Source organism: Choloepus didactylus, chromosome 6, assembly GCF_015220235.1.
Source record: "Choloepus didactylus isolate mChoDid1 chromosome 6, mChoDid1.pri, whole genome shotgun sequence".
In the NCBI taxonomy this organism is placed as follows: Eukaryota; Metazoa; Chordata; class Mammalia; order Pilosa; family Megalonychidae; genus Choloepus; species Choloepus didactylus.
Window position 1 is genome coordinate 144,543,979 of NC_051312.1, and position 12,913 is coordinate 144,556,891.

Genomic DNA, 12,913 nt, shown 5'->3' on the forward strand with positions numbered 1-12,913 from the left:
CACCCTTCCCTTTCCTAGATTCTGCTTAAAATCGGATGGATGCCTGTAATTCTCTCCTCAACTGCAGAACACAAATGAGTGACACACCCTGAGTGTCAATGAATGCTCCATCCCATCCTAATTCAGATAACTCCTCCTTTATCCTTTTGCTGCCCCAACCCCCGCACCGGTGCCCTCCCCAAAACAGTGCCCCAAGGAATGATCTCACAGAACTCAGGTCACTTGTTTTACAGTGTCAAATTCTTTAAAATTGTTTTAAATTCTTTACAATTTAAAACCGTGACAGCAGTTTGAGGAGGGTGATTTGTCCCACCTCCCTTCCTTCAGCTTCCTCCCTGGATCCAGTCTTGACCCCCTTGCCTTACCACTGAGGTGGGCCTGGCTGTCTAAGTGGCGTTCCTCTTTGTTTCATTCACAAGGCGTCGTGGGGGGAGTTGAGGCTTGCCTCTGTAGGAATGGGATGCTTTAAGAAGCCCCTTCCTCCACACTCCACCTCCGCCAGCAGTAGCTGTCCTCTCGGGAGACACCCCTGGCTGCCCTCCTTCCCATGACCCCAAGAGGGTGGGGAGATCAGGGGAAAGGGCTGCGTCTTAAGCCAAAAAGACCCAATTAGGGGAGTGGGTGGAGCAGGGGAAAAAAAGGGAAGGACTAAGAGTCTGATGTGGAGATGACTTTTTGTTCCCTGAGGGCTCCAGGTCTGCTTTGCTTATTTTGTTTCACAATCCCTGAGGCAGAGCCCTCCTGGAGGGTAGAGAAGGGGGACCCCAAAAGCAGAAACCCCCTAGGCCAGACCCAAACTCAACAGCCTGAGCCTCAGGCTGACAGGAGAGGTGGCTCTGATTCACTTCTGGGCAGTCTCAGGGGCACAGTTCAGGAAGCATCTGTAGGAGAAGAAGGAGAGTGGAGTTATCCCACCTGGCTCCTTCTCTTCCCTGCCAGACCCCAGTACCCCTCCTGTCCAGATGGCCACATTAGCCAGACATTCAGACACTCACCGCTGGCATTGGGCACAGGATAGCCAAGCTGACTTCTCTGGGAAGAGATCCGAGACTCGGGGGACCAAGGAGGCAGCCCCCTCCCCAGCCGCAGGGTGTGATTGTTCTCCATATCTTCCAACCAGTCTGACCTCCACTCCCACATGGGCAGGGATAGCGCAGAGGTCAGAAAGAGGTCATCTCGGGGGGAAGGAGGAGATGAGGCATCTGTCAGGGAGGTAGAGATGCCTGGGGGTGGGGGGAGTTAGCTTTCAGCCCTGAGGACCAGCCCAAAACCTAATCTAGCTGCAACTCTCGCCATCAGTTCCAATGGCCATATCTCAATGGGCCCTAGCACCCAGGGAAAGGAAGATGGCCCACTGATCTCTTTGCAGAGAAGAGCTTCAGTGGTTTTCTCCCAGTGCAGCTCTGGCCTTCTATCCATCCCCTCACTTCACACCCCCTACCCCCACTCCCTGGGCATCCTTCTTTTTCCGCTATGATGGTACTTCTGTCCTAGAGAATCCTTGTCCTCCCATTGACCAAAAGTCTGCCTTTTTTTCTTGGGGGCAAAGGGTAGAGTAAGAAGTAATAAGGTAGTAAGACGGGCATGGAGTCTGACAGGGCATATGGGGAAAGGAATGCCACACACACACAGGGGGCCCTGAGCTACTTCTGCTGACATGAAGATGGTGGTCCCACCTGCTAAATATGCAAGGGGGTGAGTCCAGTTGCTCCTCAGCCCAACTGGGGCAAGAAGAAAGGTGTGAAATCATAGCACAGGGCAGAGAGAAAAGGGGACTTCCCAAGGTGGAGGCATGTGAAACACTGGGCTAGAGTAAGTACAAGGGGCTGTGCAGCAACCTTCCTGCAGACCCATGTCTCGGTCAGAGGACAGTTCTGGAGGCAGGGAAATGGACCAGACAGATAGTTGGCTGCCTCAGCGCTTTAGAATTGAACAATGAGTCCCTGTTCTTATTGGTGTCCTTAGACAAGTTGATAAATTTGTCTCCGTTTCCTCATTTGGAAAAGAGGGAGAAAGAATATTTCTCATAGAGTTGTCAATATTAAGTGTATATAAAGCATTTATCACAGTGCTTGGAACATAATGATCATTCAATAAAGACTGTTTTGAAGATGATGAAGATGAAGAAGGAGCAGCAGAAAAAGATGATGATGGTGGTGACGAAAAAGAAGATGGTGACGATGACGACGAAGAAGATGACGATGATGACGATGACGATGATGACGATGATGAAGCCCTGCATCTTGGGTGGGGAGAAGGGAGAGTTATAGGAGCCATGTCCACTCTAAGAGGGTGGGGAGTGCAGAGTAAGACATGGGTGATCTCACGTACCAGTGAAGACACAGTCTGCCTCTCTGGGCTCCAGACCAAAGCCAAAGCTATCCACAGCCATTGCCAGGACACGGGCAAAGTGGGCATCGGCGAGGAAGGAGCCATCTGAGGAGCTGACAAGGCTGGCTCTGGTGCTGGGGGCATTGTCCTCAGAGGCTGAGCCCCAGCCATTGGCCAAGGAGCCTTCGCTGGGGGTGGGGGTGGGGCAGGGCCGAGGTGGACACAGCAGGCCACCTGCCTCTGTCCCTACCCCTCCTGCAGCCCTGCCCATGTCTGCTAGCTCTGAGGCTGCTGGGATGCTGATGTACCCATAGGTGATGGGGGGTGAGGGAGCCCTTGGCACAGGAGTGGCACTGTTCCTATGAAAGAGGAGAGATGGGAGATGGTACAATGGTTGGGCGGGGATAGGGTGGCTGGGAGCAGAAACATTCCAGTTGAGGAAGGGTGGGGTAAAGATAAGCATACACTTGTAGCATGCTTACCTGTAGTTCTTTGGTTATCCTTCAGGCTACTCACCTGGGGGTCTCCTCACCCTCACTCAGCTCCAGGCACAAGGCCACCTCCTCAGGGGTCAGCACACTGTCCTGATCCTCCCCCAGGGATGATAGTGAAGAGCTGGACAGGCGACTGGAAGCTGGACTAGGACCAGAGAGGGAAGAGGGCTGGGGGCTGGGAGGGCTGGGAGGACTGGAGGAGATGGAGCTGGGGATGGGGGCTGCTGGCAGTGGGAGAAGGGAGGGAGCTTGGGGTTCCACTGAGTGCCTGATTGGGGTAAGAGAGTGATGGCAGGATGGTTAGTGCTGTTCTTTGAGTCCCTGCCCACCCATCTCCAAGCCCCCATCCAATCCCAGCAAACCTCCCCTCTCCTTCTCTGCCAATTCCCAGCACTGCTTCCTGCTCTGTGCCCTCTTACTGGGTATGTTGCGTCCTAGTGGGGGTTCCATGAGGAGAGGGTGGTGTAGGGGGCAGAGGGCGAGTAGCCAGCTCATTTGAGGAGCTGCGGAGCTGGGGTCCCAGAGCCCGCCAGGCAACCAGAGCTCGAGGCACAGCTCCTGGGGGGGACAACAGGCTGAGTGTGAGATCACAGAGCTTCCAGCAGCCTGGACCCCAGCCCGCCTGTCCACCCAGCCAGGTGTTCCTCAGGAGCAGGAAAAGCCAGGTGCAGGGGCCTGAGTGGGTGATTCCCACATCCTGGATGAACTCATCTCCTCATGTTCCCTCTCACCTGGACTTTGGGAAAGGTTCTTGGAGCCTCTACCCCCCAAGTCCCAGGCCCAGACCTCCATGGGGTTGCTGGCCTGGAGTAGCGGGGAGCTGTTGGCCTGGTGCAGCTCTGCAAAGCAAAGAGTCCATGGTCAGGGGATGAGCCAGGATGGGCCTTCAGACCCCAACCACAGGCTCTATCTTTAGCCTTGTTATTCCATTAAGTCTTTGGATTCCTTAGTCCGGAGAGAAGAGGGAAGAAACTTCCTTAGTCCTCTCTACTCCCACTCCAAACTTCATCCAAGCAGCTGTGACAGGACAGAAGGAGCACTAGACTTAGAGTCAAAAGTCCTACATTCATATCCCAGCCCAGCCAAGTGTCAGCTGTGTACCCTCAGACAAATTCAGTGCCTAAGTTTCATGATTTGTAAACACCCATTTCAAAAAGTGTTTTTGCCAATTAAATAAAAACAGATGGAAAGTTCCTGGCACCTAAGAGATATTTTAAAAAAACCAAAAACTTTCATTTTTCTTCCTGATCTGCATATCCTATATCGCTACTCTGAATTTTGGCACTGTGAAGACAAATAGTCCTTCTCTTCTTGGAGACAATCTCTTAATTTCCATTTCTCACATTGCAAATATCTCATGTGGTTCCAGACAGCCCTGGGAAACCTGAGTGTCTCTCACTTGGGGAGATGTGCTGGACTGTCAAGTTGAGCTGAGAGGGCAACACAAAAAAGAGAGCCCCAGACAATGCCAGGTGTGATGAGAGTCAGCTGATAGGAAGAGGAAGTTTAGAACGGGAAACTGGGTTGGTCTCACTCAGACAGGGCAAGTACTCTGCCCATAGATATTCAGTAGTATTTGTTGAATGAATGAATGAATGAATGAATGACATCAGAGGTCTGGATATAAGCACAAGGTGAGGAGTGTCAGATAAGATGGCAGCTATCGTCTAGTCCACATGGTCACTTAAGAGACAGGGTTCTGGATAAACTCTAACAACAGAGAAACTGAGGTAAGCAAAGGAACAGGTCATCCTGGGTCAAAGGTGGACTGGGGCTGGGGTGAGGAGAAAGAGGGAATGAAGTGACCACGTGAACCACAGGGTTAGGAAGCCTCATACCGGAACTGGAACTTTCTCTAAGAAGCAGCCACAAAAGAAGATATGCAAATGGTCAATAAGCACATGAAAGGTGCTCAATGTCATTAGCCATTAGGGAAATGCAAATCAAAACCACAATGAGATACCATGTCACACCCACTAAAATGACTATTATTTAAAGCATGGAAAATAACAAATGTGGAGAAATTGTAACATTGCTAGTGCATGCCTGGTGGGAATGTAAAACGGAAAACTGCTTAGCAGTCCCTCAAAAAGTTAAACATAGAATTACCATAAGACCCAGCAATTTTACTTCTAAGTGTAAGCCCCAAAGAATTGAAAGCAGGGATTCAAACATATACATGTACACCAATGTTCATAGCAGCATTCACAATTGCCCAAAGGTGGTAACAACTCAAGTGTCCATCAACCGATGAATGGGTCAACAAGATGTGGTATATACACACAATGGAATCCTATTTGGCCACAAAAAGGAATGAAGTCCTGATACATATGACGACATAGATGAACCTTGAAGACATCATGCTGAGTGAAATAAGCCCGACACAAAAGGACAGATATTGTATGATTTCATTGATATGAAATATCTAGAATAGGCAAACTCATAGAAACAGAAAGCAGATTGGAGGTTTCAGGGGCTGGGGGTGGGGGAGGGGAAATTGGGGATTACTGCTCAGTAGGTACAGAGTTTCTGTTTGGGGTGACGAGAAGGGTTTGGTAAAGGATGGCAGTGTTTGTGGCACACCATGGTCACAGCATGCCACTGAGTTGACACTTGGGAATGGTTGGGAAGGCAATAAAATTAAATAAAATATTAATAGTAAAAAAGAATTTGCTGTAGAACATCTGTTACATTTTACTAACCAGGACAGAAAATTCATGGAGAGGCAAGGAGGGTGCAGGCACGTGTTGGAATAGGAGGAAATGGCTGGAGAACAGGATTTCCCAAGGGAGTTCCCAGAGAGCTTTAGAGTAGTCTTTGGAGGCAGACCATCCTGGCTTCAAAGCTGAGCTCTGCAGCTGATTGCCTTGTAGGATTTTGAAAGAGTTACCCAATTATTCTAACCCTCTGTTTTCCTAGCTGTAAAATTAGGGAAATAATATCTAGCCAATACGTTGTGAGGATTAAATGAAATAATAAATGAAAGTAAAGCCCCCTAGCCCACAGTAGTTGTTAAATAAAGAGAGATAAATATGCTTATTTCTCTCTCTGGAAAGTCAAAGCAGGCAGCCTGAAGTCAGGAGAGAAATCTGGTCCAGAAAGGAAATAGGCATGGGTCGGGGTTGCACAAGGAGGTGGGACCATGAGAGCCCGAGGCTTCCCTCCAGCCCTCATCCCGTTCTGTCAGGTTGCAGTTACACCTATTCCAGCTAGCTCCTTCCATGAGACTGCGAGCCCTTAGAGGGCAAGGATTGCATCTCTGTGTCCCTTATGCCTGGCATACAGTGGTGCTCATTAAATGTGTGCTGAGTTGAACTGATGGCAGAAACAGAGCTCGCTACTGGCGTGGCCAGACTGAAACAAGACCACAGGGTAAAGGAAAGCTGCAGCGCTCAGTGCTTCGGTAAGAGGGGCCCGGGCCCTCCAGGAAAGGAGAATGGAAGTTGCGGGTGGAGTGCAACCCACACCAGGTATTCCCACTCCAGGTCCCCCCTTCCACCAGCTTCGGGCTCTACCCTTCTCAGCATCCTTACCCTGCTTCTTTTTGGCTTTCCAAGCCTCTGCAGCGGCCAGAGACAAGCGAGGGGAGGACACTCCCCTGCGGCTGCAGAGGCTGTCTGAGCTGGGCCAGGGGCTGGAGAGCCGGGCCAGCTGGGGAGGGAGGCGCCTGGCAGCTGGGGCCTGGGGGCTCGGCCGGGCCCGGGGGCCGGACGGTATCTCGGCAATGAGGGAGCCATAAAAAGTGCTGGTGTCCGGAAGCAGGGGCACGCCGGGGCTTCGGGGCTCCCAGGAGATCACTGTAATGGAAGCGGCAGAAGGGAACATGGTGGGCACATCCCACCCCGGGTCCCCCACCCCCCATCCCTGGGGTCCTCGCCCCCTCTGGGCGCGCTCACAGGAGCGACGGCCGTCCAATGGGTCCCGGGGGTCCACTCCCAGCCGGCTGCTGAGGCTGCTGCTGCTGCTTAGGTCCCGAGAGCCGGCGGTGGAACGCCAAGTGTCCGCCAGCCAGGGAGAGTCGGTCTGATCCATCCTGGGGCAGTGGCCAGGTGGGGATGGGGTGGGGAGAAGTGGGCTGTGTGAGAACCTCCAGCTCAGAGGGGAGCAGACGGGGTTGAGGAGATGGTGGTATTGCCTTTAGCCTCACTCTTTGACTTTCATGGGCTCCTCTAAGATCCCTGATCTGGTGCCCCAAACTCAGCACCCCTTTCTCTGCCAGGATCGGGGAAAGTCCAAGGTGCCCAGAAGTAGGAGATATTAATGAGAGACAGCCGTGTGTGTGTGGAGACGAAAAGAACAGATCCAGAGCCAGACAAACCTAGTGTGAAAATCTGCATCTGCCACAGGCTAACTGGGCCATCCTGGGTTCTATTAGCTTCACTGGGCCCCTAGTTTCTTCATCTGTAAAATGGGCACAACAATGCCTTCTCCCATGTGAGATTAAATGAGGAACTGTGCGATCCCCCAGCAGGCAGAGCAGGAGCTTGGTACATGGACGTTGTATGTTGTGTCTCTCTCTGCTTCTGGTTTCTTCTCGCCTTTGAAACTGGTGCCATGGTTGCTGCCTGAGGGAGCTTTTAAGAGCAGGGATCTGACCAAGGAGCTTCTCTGCCTAGACCCTTCAATGGCTCCCCGTTTACCAAGGCAGGGCCAGCTGCCCAGATTGGCTGAATGCCTCCCCACTCCTGAACCTTATCTTGTGCCCTGACCCATCTCACATCCTGGCTTGTCTTTCCTGATGCACAAGGCAGGCTCTTTCTTGCTGCTTTCTCTGCCCATCCCCTCCTTGCCAGGTCCCTCCACCTTGCTCCCCCTATGTAGCTTCTGTACACTTCTTTCGGGACACTGCCAACACCTGACTGAACTCATACGTCATGTGGCTGTCTTTGTCTAGACTGAGTGTTCCTGGCAGGTGGAGACTGCGCTAAAGGAATGAATGAACAAAAGGATTGGGAAGGAAGCTCCCTCAAGGACAAGGGGAAAAGTCCCAGGAGAGCAGAGAAGGCCCCGGAGGTAGCCAGAAAAGAAGGGCCACTGAGTGCAGGGAAACTCAGGAAGTTGGTACCTCCGGCTTGGAAACGTGCTCTGGGCTGACAATCAGACCCAGGGGTTCCTGAGTGAAGTGGCAGCCCAAGGCCTGGGTTTGCATGGCACACAGTAGGTGCACAACTAGCATCTGTTGAAAGATGCAGGCCTGGACTGTGAAATCTCTTCAGAGGAAGTCTGACAAGATACAGAGCAGGAGCCTGCAGGACAGAGAGCTCCAGTGGCTCCTTAGTGCAAAACCCAGCCAGGAGGAGAAAAAGGATGCTTGCTTCCTTAGTGTCAGACCTGCACTGGCAGCCAAACGCACTTGGAAACCAAAGAACTGGCCCTGTTTTTTGAGAACAACGTTTTTTCTCCCCGTGATGGGGAGAAAACGCCCTCTGCTGGAACCGTGGTGGATTATGGAGAAGGAAAGAATGCAATAGGTTAACAGTTCCCGAATGCAAAGGCACTGCTCGGTAGACACCAGGTGTACAGAGAAATTTAGAAATTAGACCTGGCCCTCTTCTGCTAGTTGTTCTCCATCTAGCAGGGTGAGACAAGCAGGAGAGTGCAGTATCTGTTAGTGACAGCTGGGGACAAGAGCACTGGATTGGGAGTTCAGAAAGCCTCGGGCAAAGCCACTTATATTTCAAGAGTCTTAGTTCACTCATGGAGCAAGTGGTGTGATAGGGGACACGGATTCAAGAGAAATTCATTCCCACTTGGGGTTCGGGAGAGATTGAGCTACTACTATCCCTAACTGTCTGGCAGTAGGAGAGACTAGTCCTCCAGCCAATTCTCTGCCCTAGCTCCACTGTCTTTTTTGTCCCCCAGCCCCCATCACCCCCATCCCAGGGTACCCTCTCCTCTCTCACCTGTGTTTTAGGATGGCATCTTCACTGGTATATCTGTACAGACCTGGGAGAGGATAAGGGGAAGGCTAAATCCAAAGTCTTTAGCACCTGGCCAGCGATCTAACCCCCGTATACATTCTGGCTAGACCCAGGGGTTGCCTGACAACCTGGAGGCCCCGTTGTCTCACCTGGGCCCAGGTGCACCCTAGCTCGGCGCCGGCGTTGGACACACACGGCAATGCCCAGCAGCAGCAGCCAGAGCATGACGGCGCCGCTGGCAATGATCTCCGGCCGCCTCAGGGTGGCCCTCAGCTGCTCCAGGCTCCAGGGCCCCTGGTCACTGGGTTCTTGGGCAGCACGCTCCATGGCCTGCTCTGTATGGGATTTGGTGCTCAGCGGGGAGGGGCAGGGGAGACGAGGAGGGTCAGCCAGACCAAGGGGAGGAGCTGGCATTGGGGGGGTTGGGACAGGGTGGGTGAGCACTGCCTCACCTAAAAGGAGGCAGACAGGGTTGCTGGGCTCTCCAGCCCCAGCACCGGTGACAGCGGCCACTTGCACACAGCAGGAGCCTGGCACACGGGTGGCGATCTCCAGCTGGGTCTGCTCGCCTGCCACGGTCCAGTTGGCCGGGGGCATTGAGGTGTTGCCCAGTCTCCAGACCTGGGACACAAGCAGAGGTGGGCAGCTGCTCCCCGGCCCCACCCCACCAGGTGAGCCCTTCGCCTCCAGACCACTCTGGGCACATGGACATCCTTCCTTGCCGTCTACCTGGGACACCCCCACATACACCCACACTTCCTAGTCCCTTCTCCCTACAATTCCAGACAGACTTCTCTCTAGCATTAACAGAAGAGGGGCAAAAGTAATCAGCCAAAATATGCCTTTGAGAACAGTGATTCTCAAACGTCAGTGCGCTTCGCAACCTCACCAGAAGAATTTCTTAAAGTACAGGTTGCCTGGTCTGATCCCCGAGTTTCTGATTCAGTAGCCTGGGGAAGGACCTGGGAATCTGCATTTCTAACAGGTTCCCAGGTGATGCTGAGGTAGCCAGTCCAGGAACCACACTTTGGCACATCTGCACACTCGCTGTGGCTTAGTGCCCAGAGGAAGGGGTACGGGAGTCTCCAAGGAAGAAGGGGTGCCCTGGTACTGCTAAGAACCAGAGTGTCAGCTTCTGGGAGGTACCTGGTAGCCACGGATGACACCATTGTGGTTCTCAGCAGGTGGTGGGATCCAGCTCACTAGGACGCTGCCGTTGCCAGGTTTCAGGGTCACCTCCCGGGGAGGGGCACTGGGCACTGGAGGGGAGGAAGAGAGGCTGTAAGGCGTACTGAGGGAGGGGACTCTGGGGGAAAAGAGCTGGAATGGGGGGCACAGAGTCAGAGTCCCGAGGTCTGAGCCCACACTGATGGGAATGGGAGCTTCTGGCAGCTCTGCTTGCCTGGCCTCAGCAGAAGGGACTCCCGGAGCAGGACCCACCATCCCTCCCCAGACTGGAGTGGGGCAAGAAGAAGCCAGAGCGGATACTGATGTCCTGGGGAGAGTCAGTCCCTGACCTCGTTCTGGAAGCCTCAGAAGCAGCACGTTGCTGTCGGGGCCTCGCGCCCGGCCGGAGGATGGTCTCACCTTGAACTCGTAGTCCTGGCCCCAGTGCAGGCCCCCAAGCTCTGCGCTCTGCGAGCCGGCCAGCGGGGCCTCTGCCCACGGAGCCCCCTGGTCTCCTGCCACTGGCTGGGCCCTGAACAAGGCTGTGTAGGACTGCGCAGGTGCGGCCGGGCCGCTCACCTTGGGGAGGAGGCAGAAGTAAGGGCCAGGGGTCAAGGAGCCTGGGGACCAGCCCCTGTTGAGCTCCAGACTGGCTTCCTCCCCGAGGTCCTGAGTCTCACCTTCCAGCTGAGCCACACAGTAGGCCCAGGCTTGGGGCCCTTTGCAGGGTCAGGCTTCAGCAGGGTCACATTTTCCAGCTGAATGCGCACAGCCAAGAGCTCCAGGGGCTTCTTATAATCTTGGGGCTCTGTGGGGAGCAAGGGGCTGGGCTGGGGCCTCCAGGCCACAGTGAAGGAATTGAAGAGGAGGCATCCCCTGCCTTGGAGGGCCCATAACCTCCAAGTTCCCCAGGTCTAGAGCACTGCTCTTTCTACTCTAGGATGGGGAAACCTCTTCCCAAATGGGGTCCCCACCACTCTGACCCAGATGGAGCCCTTCCTACCGTAATCCCAGCCCAAACCAGACCATACCACCCTAACTGGAGCCCCCGACTTTGACACTGCCCTTACCCTGGACAGACACTCTGGCTGCCCGGCTCTCCCGCTGCCCGGCCTTGTTGGTGGCCACACACATATAGGTTCCAGAGTCACTTTTCTCTGCTCTTGCCACCAGCAGGGAACCCCTGGACACCTGTTGGGCCCAGGTACGTCATGAAGTCTCCCGTGTGGGGAGGGGATCTGAGTGGGGAGGGGAGCTTAAGGCCTCACTGCCATCCCTCCCCCAAGTTCTGCCAGGGGAAGTGGGCGGCTGCAGGGTGGTTCAGTCCCTCAAGGGGAAAGGGGCTACACTCACCATGTGCCGCCCTGGCTGTAGGGTCAGGGGTTTCCCATCCTTCCACCAGGAGACCATGGGCTCTGGGTGGCCCCACGGGGGACCACACTCCAATGTCATCTGCTCGCCCACCACGGCCACTGTGTCCCGAGGCTGGATCAAGAAATCCTCCCGCAGGACTGTGGGGTGGGTGGAGGGTGGGCAAGGAGCAGGGCCCAGTCCTTCCCTCCCCACACCAGGCCTGTTCAGCCTCATCTACCTGTTGGCTGCCCTGGGTTTATTCTGCAGAGCTCCACATCCCAAGTGCCTGTCTAGAGCCAACCCCCACCCAGGGCTCCCCTCTCCCAGTCTCTAACCTCCCTCCACTCAGGCATCTCACCCAGGTTTGCCCCACCCCGGGCCCCCTCCCTGACTCTTACCGGCCACAGACAGCCGAGCGTCTCTGCTGACCGCCGTGCCCAGGGGGTTGCTGGCCTCACACGTGTAGACGCCTAGGTCTGTGGAGAGGGCCTGGCCATCGTGGGCACGGCCCCAGGTGGGGGGTCGCAGCAGCAGGAGGGTTCCATCAGGAAGGAGATGGTGGAGGTCTGGGGGCACCATGCTCAGGGGTTGCCCATTCCGCAGCCAGCGGATGGTGGGGGGCGGCTGGCCTGAGGCTCGGCAGCTCATCCTGGCGGGGCCAGGGCCCTGGAGCAGCTGGTCCTGGGGGTGGACGAGGATCTGGGGTGGGGAGTCCTGGGCCAAGCCTCCTGGGAGGGAAAGGGAGGTTGACCCTGGTCCGACTCCAAACAGGACCCCCAAATCCCTGCACCTTACTTCATGTCTCTTCCCCCACCCCTCTGTCTCTCACACACACACATCTCTGGCACCCCCACTGCAAAGGGGAGGCAAACGAGCCAGGGACCCCCCATTCCCAGCCTTGGACAGGCCTTGGATCCGGGGAGTGTGGGCTGGGAGGACAGGGCCACACTCACCCGTAAAGAGCAGAAGCAGGAGCGACGGGGACCACCAGGCCCCAAGGAGCCGCACTCCTCCAGGGCCCATGGCTGCTCCCGGGCCTCTGTCCTTGCACCGCTGCTCTGCGCTCATGGCGGAGGGAAGGAGGGGCGGGGCAGGGTGGCGGTGGTTGTTTTTGACCGTGACTCTGCCTGGGAGGGAAGCAGCTTTGAGGAAACCGCTGCTTCCTGCCTGCCTTCAGTGCCACGAAGAACTGGGAGGAGACCAGGGGAGTGAAACTCCCTGACCTTGACCCTGTAACCAGAGCCCCCGACCCTGACCCCCAGCCCTGAGGTTTACTTTGTGATCCCATCTGGGATTTCTTAAAAGTAATCCTCATACTAACCATAACTCCAATCATCTCCTTCAATCCTTTATCCCTAAACCTGGATGGGAACCTGATCCTTGAATCCCAATCCTTGTCCCTTTGCTTCCAAGTGGCCCCCTGCTGGAGTGGAATGGAAACCCAGAGGAGAAGAAGCTGAGGTCAGAGGTCAGTGGGTCTGGCGCTGCTGCAGCTAAGTGGAGGGGACTGGGTGCTATCTGTCCACATTCAGTCTCCCCAAGAATAGATGGGGCTGGGGGTGGAGTGGAAGAGAGGAAGGATTTGGAGCCTCTGGAAGCTGGGAGAAACTTCTGTGAGGCCTTGGGCAAGTCATTTAATCCCTGCAA

At 54.9% G+C, this 12,913-nt stretch overlaps 1 protein-coding gene across 4 annotated transcripts; it reads right to left on the reverse strand.

Moving 5' to 3' along the window:
* Positions 1 to 222: 222 nt before the first annotated feature.
* On the reverse strand, positions 223 to 12,363 carry ROBO4 (roundabout guidance receptor 4). Of its 4 annotated transcripts, none has more exons than XM_037841859.1 (18): positions 12,220 to 12,363; positions 11,665 to 11,994; positions 11,267 to 11,424; positions 10,984 to 11,104; positions 10,594 to 10,721; positions 10,264 to 10,492; positions 9,893 to 10,005; positions 9,199 to 9,367; positions 8,896 to 9,081; positions 8,729 to 8,771; positions 6,722 to 6,858; positions 6,359 to 6,622; positions 3,557 to 3,664; positions 3,245 to 3,383; positions 2,848 to 3,093; positions 2,332 to 2,690; positions 996 to 1,202; positions 223 to 881 (listed from the first exon to the last, which is right to left on the reverse strand). In XM_037841859.1, exons 1-18 carry the CDS (start codon positions 12,332 to 12,334, stop codon positions 871 to 873), a joined length of 3,063 nt encoding a protein of 1,020 aa, XP_037697787.1. In that variant the 5' UTR covers positions 12,335 to 12,363; the 3' UTR covers positions 223 to 870. The 4 variants fall into 4 exon arrangements, with proteins under 4 accessions (XP_037697787.1, XP_037697786.1, XP_037697788.1 ...); XM_037841858.1 differs by having other exon boundaries at positions 996 to 1,223; XM_037841860.1 differs by lacking the exons at positions 223 to 881; positions 996 to 1,202 and adding an exon at positions 2,042 to 2,242.
* Positions 12,364 to 12,913: the final 550 nt, after the last annotated feature.